The sequence below is a fragment of the Coregonus clupeaformis genome, chromosome 40 (assembly GCF_020615455.1).
Source record: "Coregonus clupeaformis isolate EN_2021a chromosome 40, ASM2061545v1, whole genome shotgun sequence".
Taxonomy (NCBI): Eukaryota; Metazoa; Chordata; class Actinopteri; order Salmoniformes; family Salmonidae; genus Coregonus; species Coregonus clupeaformis.
The window spans coordinates 4340408-4361236 of record NC_059231.1 but is presented as its reverse complement, the minus strand read 5'-3'; the positions used below and the strand labels follow the sequence as shown (position 1 = coordinate 4361236).

The following is a 20829-nucleotide window of genomic DNA, read 5'->3' as shown; positions in this document are numbered from 1 at the left end:
TCTGATAACCAGGTGGCGAATCGCATCTCTGCATGTCTGGCAGACATATCAGTGTGGATGACGGATCACCACCTCAAGCTGAACCTCGGCAAGACGGAGCTGCTCTTCCTCCCGGGGAAGAACTGCCCGTTCCATGATCTCTCCATCACGGTTGACAACTCCGTTCTGTCCTCCTCCCAGAGTGCAAAGAGCCTTGGCGTGACCCTGGACAACACCCTGTCGTTCTCCGCTAACATCAAGGCGGTGACCCGATCCTGTAGGTTCATGCTCTACAACATTCGGAGAGTACGACCCTGCCTTACACAGGAAGCGGCACAGGTCCTAATCCAGGCACTTGTCATCTCCCGTCTGGATTACTACAACTCGCTGTTGGCTGGGCTCCCTGCCTGTGCCATTAAACCCCTACAACTCATCCAGAACGCCGCAGCCCGTCTGGTGTTCAACCTTCCCAAGTTCTCTCACGTCAACCCGCTACTCCGCACACTCCACTGGCTTCCAGTTGAAGCTTGCATCTGCTACAAGACCATGGTGCTTGCCTACGGAGCTGTGACGGGAATGGAACCTCCGTACCTTCAGGCTCTGATCAGTCCCTACACCCAAACGAGGGCATTGCGTTCATCCACCTCTGGCCTGCTGGCCCCCCTACCTCTGCGGAAGCACAGTTCCCACTCAGCCCAGTCAAAACTGTTTGCTGCTCTGGCACCCCAATGGTGGAACAAGCTCCCTCACGACGCCAGGACAGCGGAATCACTCACCACCTTCCGGAGACACTTGAAACCCCACCTCTTTAAGGAATACCTGGGATAGGATAAAGTAATCCTTCTACCCCCCCTTACCCCACCCCAAAGAGAAAAAATAAAATAAAAATAATTGTAAAGTGGTTGTCCCACTGCCTATCATAAGGTGAATGCACCAATTTGTAAGTCGCTCTGGATAAGAGCATCTGCTAAATGACGAAAATGAACATTTTAAATAGTGGTATAGATGCTGGTATAGATGCTGGTATAGATAGTGCTATAGATAGTGGTATAGTTGCTGGTATAGATAGTGGTATAGATGCTGGTAGATAGTGGTATAGATAGTGCTATAGATAGTGGTATAGATGCTGGTATTGTGATATAGATAGTGGTATAGATGCTGGTATAGATGCTGGTATAGATAGAGGTATAGATGATGAGTTAGATGCTGATATAGATGCTGATATAGATGCGGGTATAGATAGTGGTATAGATGCTAGTGTAGATGGTGGTATAGATGCTGGTATAGATGCTGGTGTAGATGCTGGTATAGATGCTGGTATAGACAGTGGTATAGATGCTGGTATAGATAGTGATATAGATGCTGGAGGGTGCATGTGTATCCTTTTCTTTGGACAATCCACAATGTAGTGTATCCATTAGTCCCTCTGATGACAGTTGACTTAGGATACCTGCTGTTCTCTGGTATAATGACAGTTGATTTAGGATACCTGCTGTTCTCTGGTATAATGACAGTTGATTTAGGATACCTGCTGTTCTCTGGTATATTAACAGTTGATTTAGGATACCTGTGTTTCTCTGGTATAATGACAGTTGATTTAGGACACCTGGACAGGTGACGTTCTCTGGTATAATACGTTTAGTTAGGACACCTGGACAGCTGACGTTCTCTGGTATAATAAGTTGATTTAGGACACCTGGACAGGTGACGTTCTCTGGTATAATAAGTTGATTTAGGACAACTGGACAGCTGCCATTCTCTGGTATAATGACAGTTGATTTGGACACCTGGACATCTGCTGTTTTCTGGTATAATAAGTTGATTTAGGACACCTGGACATCTGCCGTTCTCTGGTATAATGACAGTTGATTTAGGATACCTGCTGTTCTCTGGTATAATGACAGTTGATTTAGGATACCTGCTGTTCTCTGGTATATTAACAGTTGATTTAGGATACCTGTGTTTCTCTGGTATAATGACAGTTGATTTAGGACACCTGGACAGGTGACGTTCTCTGGTATAATACGTTTAGTTAGGACACCTGGACAGCTGACGTTCTCTGGTATAATAAGTTGATTTAGGACACCTGGACAGGTGACGTTCTCTGGTATAATAAGTTGATTTAGGACAACTGGACAGCTGCCATTCTCTGGTATAATGACAGTTGATTTGGACACCTGGACATCTGCTGTTTTCTGGTATAATAAGTTGATTTAGGACACCTGGACATCTGCCGTTCTCTGGTATAATGACAGTTGATTTAGGACACCTGGACATCTGCCGTTCTCTGGTAAAGTGACAGTTAATTTTGGACACCTGGACAGCTGACATTCTCTGGTATAATGACAGTTAATTTAGTACACCTGGACAGCTGACGTTCTCCGGTATAATGACAGTTGATTTAGGATACCTGCTGTTCTCTGGTATAATGCCAGTTGATTTAGGATACCTGCTGTTCTCTGGTATATTAACAGTTGATTTAGGATACCTGCTGTTCTCTGGTGTAATGACAGTTGATTTAGGATACCTGCTGTTCTCTGATATAATGACAGTTGATTTAGGATACCTGCTGTTCTCTGGTATAATTACAGTTGATTTAGGTTACCTGCTGTTCTCTGGTATAATGACAGTTGATTTAGGATACCTGCTGTTCTCTGGTATAATGACAGTTGATTTAGGATACCTGCTGTTCTCTTGTACAATAACAGTTGGTTTAGGATACCTGCTGTTCTCTGGTATAATGACAGTTGATTTAGGATACCTGCTGTTCTCTGGTATAATGACAGTTGATTTAGGATACCTGCTGTTCTCTGGTATAATGACAGTTGATTTAGGATACCTGCTGTTCTCTGGTATAATAACAGTTGATTTAGGATACCTGGACAGGTGACGTTCTCTGGTATAATTAGTTGATTTAGGACACTTGGACAGCTGCCATTATCTGGTATAATACAGTTGATTGAGGATACCTGGACATCTGCCGTTCTCTGGTATAATACAGTTGATTTAGGACACCTGGACATCTGCTGTTCTCTGGTGTAATAAGTTGATTTAGGACACCTGGACAGCTGACATTCTCTGGTATAATGACAGTTGATTTAGGACACCTGGACAGCTGACGTTCTCTGGTATAATGACAGTTGATTTAGGACACCTGGACATCTGCCGTTCTCTGGTATAGTGACAGTTAATTTAGGACACCTGGACAGCTGAAATTCTCTGGTATAATGACAGTTGATTTAGGATACCTGCTGTTCTCTGGTATATTAACAGTTAATTTAGGATACCTGCTGATCTCTGGTATAATGACAGTTGATTTAGGATACCTGCTGTTCTCTGGTATATTAACAGTTGATTTAGGATACCTGCTGTTCTCTGGTATATTAACAGTTGATTTAGGATACCTGCTGTTCTCTGGTATATTAACAGTTGATTTAGGATACCTGCTGTTCTCTGGTATAATGACAGTTGATTTAGGACACCTGGACAGATGCCGTTCCTTGATACAATGACAGTTGATTTAGGACACCTGGACAGGTGACGTTCTCTGGTATAATACGTTTAGTTAGGACACCTGGACAGCTACCATTCTCTGGTATAATGAGTTGATTGAGGATACCTGGACATCTGCCGTTCTCTGGTATAATGACAGTTGATTTAGGACAGATGCCATTCTCTGGTATAATGACAGTTGATTTAGGATACCTGCTGTTCTCTGATATAATAACAGTTGATTTAGGATACCTGCTGTTCTCTGGTATAATGACAGTTGATTTAGGACACCTGGACAGATGCCGTTCCCTGATATAATGACAGTTGATTTAGGACACCTGGACAGATGCCGTTCCCTGATATAATGACAGTTGATTTAGGACACCTGGACAGATGCCGTTCCCTGATATAATGACAGTTGATTTAGGACACCTGGACAGATGCCGTTCCCTGATATAATGATAGTTGATTTAGGACACCTGGACAGATGCCGTTCTCTGATATAATGACAGTTGATTTAGGACACCTGGACAGATGCCGTTCCCTGATATAATGACAGTTGAGTTAGGACACCTGGACAGATGCCGTTCCCTGATATAATGACAGTTGATTTAGGACACCTGGACAGGTGACGTTCTCTGGTATAATATGTTTAGGTAGGACACCTGGACAGCTGACATTCTCTGGTAGAATAAGTTTAGTTAGGACACCTGGACAGCTGCCATTCTCTGGTATAATGACAGTTCATTTAGGACAGCTGCCATTCTCTGGTATAATGACAGTTGATTTAGGACACCTGGACAGGTGATGTTCTCTGGTATAATAAGTTTAGTTAGGACACCTGGACATCTGCCGTTCTCTGGTATAATGAGATGATATAGGACACCTGGACATCTGCCATTCTCTGGTATAATGAGTTGATTTAGGACACCTGGACATCTGCCGTTCTCTGCTATAATGACAGTTGATTTAGGACAGCTGCCATTCTCTGGTATAATGACAGTTGATTTAGGACACCTGGACAGATGCCGTTCCCTGATATAATGACAGTTGATTTAGGACACCTGGACAGATGCCGTTCCCTGATATAATGACAGTTGAGTTAGGACACCTGGACAGATGCCGTTCCCTGATATAATGACAGTTGATTTAGGACACCTGGACAGGTGACGTTCTCTGGTATAATATGTTTAGGTAGGACACCTGGACAGCTGACATTCTCTGGTAGAATAAGTTTAGTTAGGACACCTGGACAGCTGCCATTCTCTGGTATAATGACAGTTCATTTAGGACAGCTGCCATTCTCTGGTATAATGACAGTTGATTTAGGACACCTGGACAGGTGATGTTCTCTGGTATAATAAGTTTAGTTAGGACACCTGGACATCTGCCGTTCTCTGGTATAATGAGATGATATAGGACACCTGGACAGCTGCCGTTCTCTGGTATAATGACAGTTGATTTAGGATACCTGCTGTTCTCTGGTACAATAACAGTTGATTTAGGTTACCTGCTGTTCTCTGGTATAATGACAGTTGATTTAGGACACCTGGACAGCTGACATTCTCTGGTATAATGACAGTTGATTTAGGATACCTGCTGTTCTCTGGTACAATAACAGTTGATTTAGGATACCTGCTGTTCTCTGGTATAATGACAGTTGATTAAGGATACCTGCTGTTCTCTGGTATAATGACAGTTGATTTAGGACACCTGGACAGCTGACATTCTCTGGTATAATGACAGTTGATTTAGGATACCTGCTGTTCTCTGGTACAATAACAGTTGATTTAGGATACCTGCTGTTCTCTGGTATAATGACAGTTGATTAAGGATACCTGCTGTTCTCTGGTACAATAACAGTTGATTTAGGATACCTGCTGTTCTTTGGTATAATGACAGTTGATTTAGGATACCTGCTGTTCTCTGGTATATTAACAGTTGATTTAGGATACCTGCTGTTCTCTGGTATATTAACAGTTGATTTAGGATACCTGCTGTTCTCTGTTATATTAACAGTTGATTTAGGATACCTGCTGTTCTAAGTTATATTAACAGTTGATATAGGATACCTGCTGTTCTCTGTTATATTAACAGTTGATTTAGGATACCTGCTGTTCTCTGGTATATTAACAGTTGATTTAGGATACCTGCTGTTCTCTGTTATATTAACAGTTGATTTAGGATACCTGCTGTTTTCTGTTATATTAACAGTTGATTTAGGATACCTGCTGTTCTCTGATATAATAACAGTTGATTTAGGATACCTGCTGTTCTCTGATATAATAACAGTTGATTTAGGATACCTGCTTTTCTCTGGTATATTAACAGATGATTTAGGACACCTGGACAGATGCCGTTCCCTGATATAATGACAGTTGATTTAGGACACCTGGACAGATGCCGTTCCCTGATATAATGACAGTTGATATAGGACACCTGGACAGGTGACGTTCTCTGGTATAATACGTTGATTTAGGACACCTGGACAGCTGCCATTCTCTAGTATAATAAGATTAGTTAGGACACCTGGACAGGTGACGTTCTCTGGTATAATAAGTTGATTTAGGACACCTGGACAGCTGCCATTCTCTGGTATAATGAGTTGATTGAGGATACCTGGACATCTGCCGTTCTCTGGTATAATGACAGTTGATTTAGGACACCTGGACAGCAGCCATTCTCGGGTATAATTTGTTGATTTAGGACACCTGGACATCTGCCGTTCTCTGGTAAAATAAGTTGATTTAGGACACCTGGACATCTGCTGTTCTCTGGTATAATGAGTTGATTTAGGACACCTGGACATCTGCCGTTCTCTGGTATAGTGACATTTAATTTAGGACACCTGGACAGCTGACATTCTCTGGTATAATTACAGTTGATTTAGGACACCTGGACAGGTGACTTTCTCTTGTATAATGACAGTTGATTCAGGACACCTAGACAGCTGACGTTCTCTGGTATAATGACAGTTGATTTAGGACACCTGGACAGCTGCCATTCTCTGGTATAATGAGTTGATTTAGGACACCTGGACATCTGCCATTCTCTGGTAGAATGACAGTTGATTTAGGACACCTGGACAGCTGAAGTTCTCTGGTATAGTGACAGTTGATATAGGACACCTGGACATCTGCCGTTCTCTGGTATAATGACAGTTGATTTAGGACACCTGGACAGCTGCTGTTCTAGGACATCTGTTGTTGGTGTAGTTAGACATCGGCTGAAAGATGACCTTATTCATTCTACTACTGTCTTTGGGTTTCTGCATCCATAACTACAGTAAGCCAACCCAATAACAATTTTCCTTTGGTTGCAAATCTGCATTGTCGGTAGACCTACCTGCTTGTCTCATAATGCATCTCTTGTTCTGTCTTTAAAGTCAAAAGTAGCTCTCAGAGCAACAAAGCTTTGCTCCCGGAGAACACATGCTATGAGCAGACAGGGAGTACGTTTCATGTGGTCTCTAGGCGTATAAGTAGGAGTGAAGCAGCTGTGATCTGATAGAGTGATGGAGAACACCTGTGTGTGGGTGACACTGCCTTTTCCTCTAGTGACCAGCAGAAGGCGCTGATTCACCCCACCCTCCCTCTGGCCCAGACCAATTAAGAAGCAAGTGATGTTGCTGACCAGCTTTGGATCAGCCTGGACAAATCAAAACTAGCATGCTGATTAAAAACCTGAACAAAGTCTTATCATGACTCTCATCAAAGATCCAGCAATTAAATCTGCTCTTAGAATTTGAAATAAAGAAATGTGAAAGTTGTGCCAAACATCAGGGGAACTGCTGTACTTGTGGGTAATGATGTGTGCGACGGCCCTGATATTTAGCTCAGTACACACAATACGAATCAGATGTGATTATCTTATCATTTATTCTGTCAGGTCCCAGTATCCTGCACTGCACAAAGAGTTATGTGAGAGTATCAAGCACATAGAAGAAGGGTTTCACTGTGTACAGTATGGGGACATGATGGGAACTTTAAAAGGGGACACATTTAAATGGCATTACACAAGTCTAGATGAGGGCGCCTGTTTTAGTTGCAGCCGTGCTTTGAGAAGCAGGGCCGTATAATAGGAGATGACAGACGTATGACATGAGTCCTGTGATCACCATTAAACTACCAAGGCTGCGCCTGCTCCTCTCTGCTCTGCTATCCCTCCCATTCGTGAACGCTGTGATTGACTGTTTTATTTCAGGAACAGCTCCATTAGTAATGTTTTGATGAGTGGTCGTTCGTCATAGAAAATAATTGAAAGTAATCATCTCATCCTGTGTGTGCGTGTGTGGGCGTGTGTGGGCGTGTGCGTGTGTGTGCGTGCGTGCGTGCATTTGTTTGTTTAACCCCTAAAACTGAATCTTGCAATTGGAGGAGAAAGGGATACTTTTTCCAATGTGCTTGTGGTTTCATACAACACATCTGATAAAACCAAACTCAGTGCTCGTATTCAAAGGCTTCTTTTTAATTTCCAAATGTGTCTGAGACAGGCTCTATTTGCATAGAAAATTAAAAAACAGATACAGACGGCTGCAGTTTGGAGTTCGTATTTAGGAAGACGCTCATTCAAATGCTTGAATATAAACAACACTTGAATGCATCACACAGGCACACATACGCACAAACAACTGAACATAGCATCACTTCTTGTGTCCATACTTCTTTCATGATAACTGTGCAGTAAAAGGCAATGGATGAATCAGAGCACAAAATAAGCTCCTTTACTATTGTGGATTTACTAATGCAAAATTCAGTTTAGGTGCTGGATTCAAACTGACAAAAAGAATAGTGATATAGTCAAGCATTAAGGCCCTAGGGGGTGTGGTATATGGCCAAAATACCAAGGCTAAGGGCTGTTCTTACGCACGACTCAACGTGGAGTACCTGGACACAGCGCTTAGCCGTGGTATATTGGCCATATACCACAAACCCCCCGAGGTGCCTTATTGCTATTATAAACTGGTTACCAACATAATTAGAGCAGTAAAAATAACAGTTTTGTCATGCCCGTGGTATATGGTCTGATATACCACGGCTGTCAGCCAATCAGCCTGCAGGTCTTGAACCACCCAGTTTATAATAAAATATAAATGCTATTCCTTTTTTAAATGACTAACACTTTAACATAAGGTGTACATCCTTCCTATGAATAATATATTACAACAATACTAGCAACTCGCTCCAAGCTTTAGGCACAGTAAGTCCTCTTGTCTGTTTCATGAGTCCATCGATAGCTGTAGATTAAATGTCCCTATCACTACTTCTGCAGGCCGAAGATCTCTGGGCTCTCAATGAGGATGAACTCCACTATCTGGTTCTGATAGACCATGTTGACTGCCATGTTCCCACAGTCCAGCTCAGGCCACATGAGCGTCGGGCCAAACACGATACTGATGCCTTGGGTCGACATGAGGTTCTTCCGCGAACACGTCAGAATCCTACAGAGAGAGAAGGGTTCAATTATCTGGGAAAATAAGAGTTTGAAACAATGGGATAAACTCATAAAAATTCATGAAACAAGGTTTCTCAAGTCAACATCAATGATCATCACAAAAAGAGAGATCTCATTGCCACTGGAAGATGGTGGATCATTTCTGCATATATTCACCAGATTTGTCAGCAAGGCAGATTTTTACCCTTGAATGGCCCCTGTTGAAAGCATCTCCTATTTCAGTATTGGCAACACTGTGTATAATTTCTGCACCCAGCTTTATGTACTCAAAGGTCCAGGTTCAGCCACAGCTAAACCGCTCACTTCATACCACACGTTCAGCACTGGCAGTGAACTGCAGAGCATCCATTGACTCTATGTATCTTAATAGGGAAAGTGACTAAATAAATCAGTGTAGAGATGTCTGGAGAAGACTTGGTATCTGGATAAAACGGGGCAGGAAATCAAGAAGCACTTACAAGAAGTCTTGTACATTACATACATGCTGTAGGATTCTATGCCACAATGAGGAAACTGGTCTATGTTATACTGTACTGTACTTGACACGAGCCGCAGTGACCCGCTTTTGTTTTACTTTACAGATTGCCTTGCCTTCTTCCTTTGACATGATCCATTAGAAATATATTCCATTATCTTGATATGAGCAGTATGCTAAGCAGGGTGCATATGAGGACTACTTTCTGGGGGAAAGAACAAAAAAACGTAATAGTATTTTTGAGAAGCATTGTCCCTGAGCTGAGGCTTGGCTGTGGGGCAGAGATGCCTAATAGGCCCAGGCAGGGGGTCTCACTCCGCTCCTCTCTCTAGTCCCTCCGTGGAGGAGGCTGCCACCCACAGGCCTCTGGGCCCGTTATGGAGTGAGGCCTGGAATAGGATGGAAGGGCTGTGGCATGGGGCGAATCTCCAAGCTGTCAGTGGGTTCTTAACGAAGCGTTTTGAGGTGGGATGGGGTCCCTCCGTGCTCAAAACGGATCCACACACGGATCCACACACGGCTCTACTACTACTACTAAAAATTCAGCAGGCAATTGCATCCAAAAGGTATTGTCAGAGTGCCAGGCCTAGTCTGGTCTGGTCTGCTCTCAGCGCTCTGCTGCGCTGCGGCGTCTGAAGCTGGTCTTTTGGAAAGCCCCAAGTGATGTTATCTATGGCTGACATATCATAAAACAAATACAAAATAAACACAGCCTCTATATTTTCCAGCTTCACAGCAGCGTACACAGTCATTACCTAGATGTAGTGCACATGTATTGTAAAAAAACATTGCATTTTTTATTTATTTTTCCAGTGTATGGAGTTAGTATTCTTTGTGACAACTACCCTAATAGTTCAGTCAACATAAGAAGTCACTGTTGTAAAGGCAGATTTACAGGTATGCAAGAGAGCAATCAGGATAGGCATTTCAGACAGACTGACATTCACACTAACGATAGTCTGTCTAAACAGCTGATTTCAGTGTACAGTATACAGTATGTCAATAAAAAGCTTGTCTGGAAAGGTCACGATCAGGCTGTATCTCACCAATGGAAATATGCCTCTAAATCGTTAATCACATGTGATGGTCAACATCTTGCTCTGCCATATGTCATTATAATATCGACCATGCGTGTGCACATGCCATGCATATTTCTCAACCTCATTACAGAGAGAAAGGCCTGACGATGATCCAACCTGACATCATCAATATAAATATTTATCCTCATCTCACTTTGAGACACTTTTCCATAAAATATGCTATCATGATACTGTGTCAGAGCAAATATGTAGTGGTTGTTTATGAATAGTAGTAAACTAGTAATAATAGTAGTAGTGGTCGAAGCAGCAATAACAATGTTGCTAGTACTGAATAGTGTCTTCCAGTGCCATAATGCTACAAGTTGCAAAACGCTGACATCTTGGACTATTGTGGGAAAAGTGCCATAATTGATTCCAGACGTGAGCTCTTAAGTTCACAGGTGGGAACGTAATTGCAGGAAGTGAAATTCCCTGGCACCTATTTGTCAGTGCTACCAAAGCACAATTACAGATCCGCTCTCACCACATGCATGGGCCATCAGAATGTGTGTGAAGATCTATTTAAGTGGATGAGTGGGAAGAACAGAGTTTACTGAAAGCACATAATTGAGCGTTTAAATGACGATATGATGAGTGAGTGCTTTTTATTTTATTTGACCTTGTAAATACAGTTTTATTTCACCTGGTAAATACAGTATCTATTCAAGCAGTTGACATGCTATGTGTATGTCTGTGTGTTGTGTGTCCATGTGACTAAGTGTTTTGGGGTGTGTCTCAGAGTGAAACCCGATTAAAATGTGTACACACCATAATTTCCCATTAATGTCTGCAATTAACCTCAGTCCCGTGCCTGTGTACAGTACATCACTGTTCTCTGCCTGTCTGACCATCAGCGTTTTAACTTCATTAGAACACTGCGATGATCTAAGGGTCTGGATTGCCTTGCCTAATGGTTCACTAATGATCTCAAGTAAGGCGACACAATTATTCAAGTAATTCCAATGTATATTCACAGGAGGAATACATCACCTAGCTAAGCTCTGCATGATAATTATGCCTCTGCACAATGGAAACTGCTATAAGTTAGTGTTAAAATGCTTACTCTAGCTAAACTCTTACTCTCCTCCTCCTCTGACCATCATGATTACTATAACTACTACATCTACTACTACTACTACTACTACTACTACTACTACATCTACTACTACTACTACTACTACTACTACTACTACTACTACTACTACTACCTCTACAACAACAACAACAACAACAACAACAACTACTACTACTACTACCACCTCTACTACTACTACTACTACAACTACTCCTACTACTACTACTACTACTACTACTACTAATACAACTAAAACTACAATTACTAATACAACTAAAACTACAATTACTGTGCAAATAGTCCGGGTAGCCATGATTAGCTGTTCAGGAGTCTTATGGCTTGGGGGTAGAAGCCATGGCTTGGGGGTAGAAGCTGTTAAGAAGCCTTTTGGACCTAGACTTGGCACTCCGGTACCGCTTGCCGTGTGGTAGCAGGGAGAACAGTCTATGACTTGGGTGGCTGGAGTCTTTGATAATTGTTATGGGACTTCCTCTGACACTGCCTGGTATAGAGTTCCTGAATGGCAGGAAGCTTAGCCCCAGGGATGTACTGGGCCGTACGCACTACCCTCTGTAGTGCCTTGCCGTCGGAGGCTGAGCAGTTGCCATACCAGGCGGTGATGCAACCAGTCAGGATGCTCTCGATGGTGCAGCTGTAGAACTTTTTGAGGATCTGAGGACCCATGCACAATCTTTTCAGTCTCCTGAGGGGGATGAGGCTTTGTCGTGCCCTCTTCATGACTGTCTTGGTGTGTTTGGACCATGATAGTTTGTTGGTGATGTGGACACCAAGGAACTTGAAGCTCTCAACCTGTTCCACTACAGCCCCGTCGATGAGAATGGGGGCGTGCTCAGTCCGCTTTTTTTTCCTGTAGTCCACAATCATCTCCTTTGTCTTGATCACGTTGAGGTAGAGGTTGTTATCCTGGCACCACATGGCCAGGTCTCTGACCTCCTCCCTATAGGCTGTCTCATTGTTATCAGTGATCAGGCCTACCACTGTTGTGTTGTCGGTAAACTTCATGATGGTGTTGGAGTCGTACCTGGCCATGCAGTCATGGGTGAACAGGGAGTACAGGAGGGGACTGAGCACGCACCCCTGAGGGGCCCCCGTGTTGAGGATAAGCGTGGCAGATGTGTTGTTACCTACCCTTACCACCTGGGGGCGGCCCGTCAGGTAGTCCAGGATCCAGTTGCAGATCCGTTGGTAGGATAACCTTAATATTAGATCGTCCATTGGCTAATAGGATTGATGGAAGAGGCAGTTTACTCGCTCGCCGTCGGATCCTTACAAGGCACCCCGACTACTAGTACTACTACTACTACTACTACTACTACTACTACTAATAATAATAATAATAATAATAATACAACTACTACTACTACTACTACTACTCCTGCTACTACTACTACTACTACTACTACTTTTACTACTACTACCACCTATACAACAACAACAACTGCTACTACTACTACTACCACCACCTCTACAACTACTACTACTACTACTACTACTACTACAACTAATACTACAACTACCTCTACTGCTACTACTACTACTACTACTACTACTACTACTACTACTACTACTACTACTACTACTACTACCTCTGCTACTACTACTACTATCTCTACTACTACAAGTACTACTACCTCTACTACTACTACTACTACCACCTCTGCTACTACTACTACTACTAATACTACTACTGATACTACTATTACAACAACTACTACTACCTCTACCTCTACTACTACTACTACTACTACTACTACTACTACTACTACTACTACTTCTACTATACCTGCAGAAAACAAAATCATACTTTAAATACTGCACACCCAAACATCACATAAAGACTTGTCAGTAACACTGCAACTGGCACAATGATTCCAAAATCCCATGGTGGCATGCACAGCTATCAGCAGTGACTGTCCAGCCTACCGTACCCTGAGAGGTGACCAGAGGGCACTCATGATTTGATCTGACGAATCATTGATGTCTCCTACATGAGCTGACATGCATGGCCCAAGATGCCAATGGTAATTAATTAGCATCTCATTTCGCCAAGCGTGATGGCGTCCCTCCTACCCTCCTTCCTCCTCCTCTTCCCCTCCCCTCCTCGCCTGGAAGGCTCCTCCTAATTGGGTCAGGATCATTGACTCCTTCAGGATCATGAGACAGATAATAAATTGAGGTGAGGAGGAGAAGAGAGAGAGGGAGGGCCAAGGAGCCGGAGGAGGTGGGGTGAGGAGGAGAGGGAATGGGGGGTGGTCTAAGGCTCGGAGGTTGAAACTGTAAGCGTCAGTCTCATACTGTAAAGTGAACAGACAGTGCCCCATCTGATCTGAACTAAAAATACCCCATGGGACCAAACATTTGTTCAAGTGTTGAAAAGTTTCCAGTGAGCATCTTCTCAGTGCACTATGGGTACAAAACACTGCATGTGATCATGGCAGTTGAGAGCCAATCATAAGAGCTGTCCTAGGCAGACCTATGCCATACATTCTGCTCCAGTAGCTACCGTTGATTTTGTTCCTCTCCTAGTCTCGGCTGTGGCTACCTACCACGCCTATAGAGGTTACATCCAGTGGTTTGTTTTCCACTCGGCAGTAAGGTCAGCAAGAATTGAAAGACTGAAAACAGACCCATGGATTGTTTTAAGCCCTTGTGGTAAATGGTACCATGAACAGCAGTGATAAAAATCACCCACAAAAAGGAGAATGAATAGAATGGTTAAGTGAAGGTACCCTTCAGAGAATCTGGTTTCCTTGACCATATCATCACAATACAAGTACACGGCTCGATATTGAAGCCAGCCCCCATGGATTGGGGAGAAAATGAACACTGGTTCCACACAAGCAGAGAATGAAGCCACAACAAAGCAGTGAGAAGCCTTCATAGACTCTTACATTACTGAAGGCCCGGCCAACCCAGCCAGGACAGAAATAAAACCGCTCAGTGAAGCCTTGGATGATAAACCACTCTTAATTTGGGAATAAAAGTTGTTTAATGTGGGAGGCACGGACACACACATTCACACACTTTTTGGCTTTTTGTAATCTCATTTAACATCCTCGATAAGGCAACATGCTGATAAGTGTTTTTCAGCTTTAACTCTGCACTCGTATTATTTTCCTCTAATTGTCTTTAGAAGATTCTCTCAGTGTTTCCCCTACTTCTCTCCTCTGGCAATCTCAGGAAAATATACTATACTTACTTACTAAACCCTCCAATGCTGCTCCTCTCTTTGGGAGAAAAAAGGGAAATAAATAAATAAATCACACATGATTCTAATTAACTGTGGTCTGCTGTGTAATTTAGATTAGGCATACGCATCTAGCAATAGAGAGTGGGACTGGGAGTGAACGCGGTAAAGAGCGAGAGGGAGAGAGAGAAAGAAGTGAATAAGATCTAAACCACATCAGTAGGTGGGGGTGTAGCAGCCAAAGTCCTGCATCTGGTCCCTAGGGGCCCCTTCTCCTGCCATTCTGTCACATGACATATTCTGGCTTAATTATTTGCATGGTGAGAGGGCAGCGGGAAGTCATTTTGTGGTGGCACTGCCTGGGATTTACTCTGTCCCCACAATCCCCTTGCAGTGAAACTGTTTGAGCAAAACAATGCGTCAGTAACTTTATTTCACTTGGTCCATTGACAGATTTTATGAGGATATTATTCAACATATTATATTATGCAAAGCTGCATAAAGGAGCTGTAGAAGGAGAAGGAAAGAGGACTGGGAAATGCCACTTAAAGAGAGAGAGAGAGAGAGAGAGAGAGAGAGAGAGAGAGAGAGAGAGAGAGAGAGAGAGAGAGAGAGAGAGAGAGAGAGAGAGAGAGAGAGAGAGAGAGAGAGAGAGAGAGAGAGAGAGAGAGAGAGAGAGAGAGAGAGAGAGAGAGAGAGAGAGAGAGAGAGAGAGAGAGAGAGAGAGAGAGAGAGAGAGAGAAAGAGAGATTCTTCGGGGGTATCTCTACAGGCGATTCTGCATAGGGATATGAATGGGGGGGTTGGACTAATTGAGGGACCTGGCATTCGGAAGCAAACAGACAAACACACACACACACCCGTCCTCTGCTGCAGCCAAGGGGTATGTCCCAGTTAGGGAGGGGCTCATCAATCTAAAATGATTCATTTGGCCTCCTGTGTGGGGTGGTAAATATGGAGAAGGGTAAGATGGGATAGAACACCTCTCCTGGGACATGGTTTTAGCCATATGGCCCCTTTAGCCTGGCCAGCACAGTCAGAGTGGACCGGGACCTGGCAACTTGCATATGCAGGCAGCACTGAGGTCATTTCCACCTTCCCTGTACACACGGGGCCAGGATGCCACAGTCGGGTGGGGGAAGAGGGATAGGAGGGTCACACAAACTTTCTACAGAGCTTGATGTTTTAGTGTGACCTCTCTGTCAACCCTGCTGTACGTTTGTCCCTCTGTTATCAAGCTGCTTTTTAAAAACACTGGCCTAATAGATAAGATACTTTATGAGTTATAGCAGTAGCTATTGTAGTACCATTCGCCTGCTTTATTCTACAAATCAAATCAAATCACATTTTATTGGTCACATACACATATTTAGCAGATGTTATTATGGGTGTAGTGAAATGCTTGTGTTCCTAGCTCCAACAGTGCAGTACAATGCATCCAAATTCTGGACATTGAAAAACAACGTTGTGGTAGTGCTCCAATGACATGAAAGGCTGTGAACTTACTTCTGCAGGTGTCTGAAGAGTACTCTCATGGTGTCCTGGTTGGGTTTAGGGAGCTGAAGTACCAGCTTCTTCATAACCTGCACCTTCTGCTTGCATTCCTTCGTCTCTGTTCAGAAAGGAAGATTTTGGGGAATATCGTTAAGAGTGACAACACTATAAAGATTGATATAATCCAAATGTAGATGTTTGTCTGATTATTCACATTCAATTCAAGAGTTAGTGAGACTTTACTTTGTGTGTTAATGGATGATCATTATAGTTACTATGGGAAGCCATTAGAGCCCTACTGTTGCTGAAACACAACACTTAATGGCTGACCAATTAGCTGTCCCGTGGGAACGTCCTAGTCTCCAACCCTCCAATGTGGCGTCAGATGGTCCCTTACCCGTAATGCACAAGCCATATAGAGACTGTAAACTGTATGGCGACATTGTGTCTGACCTATGACCTTTATAAATTGGTAGAATCCATCATTTTGTGATGGCTGGTGGGTAACACTCTTAAGACCGGACCTCCTCTCCTGATAGCGCATGCCTGCAGGACACTGTTCTTTAATAGGTAAGAGGAATACACCAATGAAATCTCTCAAACACTAAGCATGTGTTTAAATGAGAATGGTGAGACTTTATTTGATTGTAATCAAACAAAAATAGAAACCTAATTCATTGGTCAGATGAGTTAGATAATCCTTGATGATTTAGTCCTCATAGGGGGCAGGACAGGCGGGGACCTCAATACAACCAACCCAGAGATCAAGCTCCTTTTCCACCCCAAAATAACTTTGCGTGTTAATCTGAACAGATGTTTGCTTGCTGTAATGCTACTCCATTTAGGAACAGTTGGGAAAACACATGTGAATGTGTGTGTTTGTGTAGTTTGCTAAAGAGGGAGAGAGTGAAAGAAAGAAATGGAAAAACAAGAAAACCCTGAAAACTGCAACAGTCTATAACACATCTACAGTCAGTAACTGTCAGTAACACATCTACAGTCAGTAACACATCTATAGTCAGTAACACATCTACAGTCAGTAACAGTCAGTAACACATCTACAGTCAGTAACACATCTACAGTCAGTAACAGTCAGTAACTGTCAGTAACACATCTACAGTCAGTAACAGTCAGTAACAGTCAGTAACACATCTACAGTCAGTAACTGTCAGTAACACATCTACAGTCAGTAACTGTCAGTAACACATCTACAGTCAGTAACACATCTACAGTCAGTAACACATCTACAGTCAGTAACTGTCAGTAACACATCTACAGTCAGTAACACATCTACAGTCAGTAACAGTCAGTAACTGTCAGTAACACATCTACAGTCAGTAACACATCTACAGTCAGTAACAGTCAGTAACTGTCAGTAACACATCTACAGTCAGTAACACATCTACAGTTAGTAACAGTCAGTAACTGTCAGTAACAGTCAGTAACACATCTACAGTCCAAAACCGGTTCACTCAGTGTGACTATAGGTACCAGACCTCCCAATCTATCTGTTGACACCTGCTACCTGGTAAAGAGGTGACAATAACCTCATATTTCCTCTAGCCTCCCTGTGCTCAACAACCTTCTCTCACCTCCAGAGTAAGCCACAGGTTAGGGTAACACTGATGGCCTAATGGAGTCTACTCAGCACTGCTTGTTCTCATTACCCCAGGTTGTTAGCAGACAGCGCCGCAGAGCGCTGTCTGTACCGTGGAGGCTCCCCTTGAGCACGGCCAGAGCAGATGTCTGCGTGTACACCGAGCTGGCACGGCACAGGTGGCAGACGCCCGCGTCGGGTGCCAACTGGGCACAGATGGACAAACACGTTCTGGGACCTTCTGGGAGAGAGAATAAGGCTCCTGACATACTGCTCTAGGTGAGCCTGGCCTGAGACATGCTCTGTTCTGTCCCTGTCCCTGTCCCTGTCCCTGTCCCTGTCCCTGTCCCTGTCCCTGTCCCTGTCCCTGTCCCTGTCCCTGTCCCTGTCCCTGTCCCTGTCCCTGTCCCTGTCCCTGTCCCTGTCCCTGTCTCTGTCTCTGTCACTGTCACTGTCTCTGTCACTGTCTCTGTCTCTGTCTCTGTCTCTGTCTCTGTCTCTGTCTCTGTCTCTGTCTCTGGCTCTGGCTCTGTCTCTGTCTCTGTCTCTGTCTCTGTCTCTGTTCTGTCTCTGTTCTGTTTCATCTCTATTCTGTCTCTGTTCTTTCAGTTCTGTCTGTTCTGTCTCTGTCTCTGTCTCTGTCTCTGTCCCTGTCTCTGTCTCTGTCTCTGTCTCTGTCTCTGTCTCTAACTCTTTCTCTGTCTCTGTCTCTGTCTCTGTCTCTGTCTCTGTCTCTGTCTCTGTCTCTGTTCTGTTTCGTCTCTATTCTGTCTCTCTTCTGTCAGTTCTGTCTGTCTCTGTCTCTGTCTCTGTCTCTGTCTCTGTCTCTGTCTTTGTCTTTGTCTTTGTCTTTGTCTTTGTCTTTGTCTCTGTCTCTGTCTCTGTCTCTGTCTCTGTCTCTGTCTCTGTCTCTGTTCTGTCTGTTCTGTTTGTTCTGTCTCTGTCTCGTCTCTGTTCTGTCTCTGTCTCTGTCTCTGTCTCTGTCTCTGTCTCTGTCTCTGTCTCTGTCTATGTCTCTGTTCTGTCTCTGTTCTGTCTCTGTTCTTCTCTGTTCTTCTCTGTCTCTGTCTCTATCTGTCTCTGTCTGTCTCTGTCTCTGTTCGGTCTCTGTTCGGTCTCGTTTCTGTCTCTGTCTCTTTTGTCTCTGTCTCTGTCTCTGTCTCTGTCTCTGTCTCTGTTCTGTCAGTTCTGTCAGTTCTGTCTGTCTTTGTCTTTGTCTTTGTCTTTGTCTCTGTCTCTGTCTCTGTCTCTGTCTCTGTCTCTGTCTCTGTCTCTGTCTCTGTCTCTGTCTCGGTCTCTGTTCTGTCTGTTCTGTTTGTTCTGTCTCTGTCTCTGATCGGTCTCTGTTCTGTCTCTGTCTCTGTCTCTGTCTCTGTCTCTGTCTCTGTCTCTGTCTCTTTCCTGTCTCTGTTCTGTCTCTGTTCTGTCTCTGTTCTGTCTCTGTTCTTCTCTGTTCTTCTCTGTCTCTGTCTCTGTCTGTCTCTGTCTGTCTGTCTGTCTCTGTCTCTGTTCGGTCTCTGTTTAGTCTCGTTTCTGTCTCTGTCTCTGTCTCTGTTTCTGTCTCTGTCTCTGTCTCTGTCTCTGTCTGTCTCTGTCTGTCTCTGTCTGTCTCTGTCTGTCTCTGTCTGTCTCTGTCTGTTTCGGTCTCTGTTCTGTCTCTGTCTCTGTCTCTGTTTCTGTCTCTGTCTCTGTCTCTGTCTCTGTCTCTTTCGTCTCTGTCTCTGTCTCTGTCTCTGTCTCTGTCTCTGTCTCTGTCTCTGTCTCTGTCTCTGTCTCTGTTTCTGTCTCTGTCTCTTTCGTCTCTGCTCTGTCTCTGTCGCTGTCTCTGTCGCTGTCTCTGTCGCTGTCTCTGTCTCTGTCTCTGTTCTGTCTCTGTTCTGTTTCTGTTCTCTATTGTGCTCTGCACCGGCCCGGCAGGATGGAACGTGTGGGAACTTTCCCTGTCACTCTCTCTCAACAGTTCTACTGTTTCGTTTTTGTCCACTGGAAGTTATCACTGAGAATATCGGAAGTGACTTAAGATGAGAGTTTAGTAGACCCACTCTGAAATAGACCAGGTAATATATCTGTTAACTACTTGAAACAATGCCCAACAGTTTCTACGAGGCATCTGCTGCTACACAACTAATCAATAGAAGGCCTCGCCCTAAAATATTTAATCTAGTCTCCATAACTGGCACAAAGGACATGATTCATTAATGACTTTGCCGTTGGGTGGCTGACATATTGGAGATGCCCCTCAGCTCACCATTGTGGACAGATGGAGAGGACAGTGTCATTAATTTAAAGCAGGCAGAAATGCCTTGTTAGGATTATATCATCTGAATGTGCTGATTCACTCCAATGTACCACACCCTGTAACATATAGCCTGACCTGTAAAGTCACACAGGGTCATGTTAGGTACTGATTGAGCACAGAAGCTAGTTGAATACAGGGCAGCATTTAGTGCGGAAAAATGGTGTGTAACGTTCAATTAAACAGAAACGGTGCTGTTCTGAAGGACAAGTTGAAAAATACGGAGGGGTTGGGTTATGGGTTGGGGAATGCTGTCAGCATTGACGCTTCCCTTTACATATGTCACTCATTGCTTCAAGTCACACCCACCAAACAGAGAAAATTTACCTCAAAGTCTGTTCAAAAACATTGAAGAACATTTTTTGGAAATGTGTAGTTCAGTACAAACTGTCACGCAACATAGCAAACGTTTAATCGAACTGAACGCACCCCAGGCAATACTGCTCTTCACACAAACGCTCTAAACCTTTAGATAATTTTCAGCCAGCCTCCTTATAAATTAAGTTTTGATTATTTAATTGACAGTGTTGACTAAGTGTGGTACCACACAACACAAAATGTGGTACCATTTCATGGAAGACCCAGTTTTATTTTGTTGAAAAATCCAATATTGTTATAGATCCGGCACCGACAGGAAAGCAAAAGCTCTCAATGATGGGAAACATCTCAAGGGAGACAGC

At 43.6% G+C, this 20829-nt stretch overlaps 1 protein-coding gene across 1 annotated transcript in view; it reads right to left on the bottom strand.

Annotated features, from left to right (window-relative positions):
• Positions 1-8482: 8482 nt before the first annotated feature.
• Positions 8483-20829, bottom strand: part of LOC121555142 (rho GTPase-activating protein 15-like) — an 88180-nt gene continuing 75833 nt past the window's right edge. The window contains exons 12-13 of the mRNA XM_041868945.2: positions 16269-16374; positions 8483-8911 (exon numbers count right to left, since the gene is read on the bottom strand). Coding sequence (XP_041724879.1) covers positions 8731-8911; positions 16269-16374 — 287 coding nt within the window. The 3' untranslated portion in view covers positions 8483-8730. The remainder of the gene's footprint in view (positions 8912-16268; positions 16375-20829) is intronic.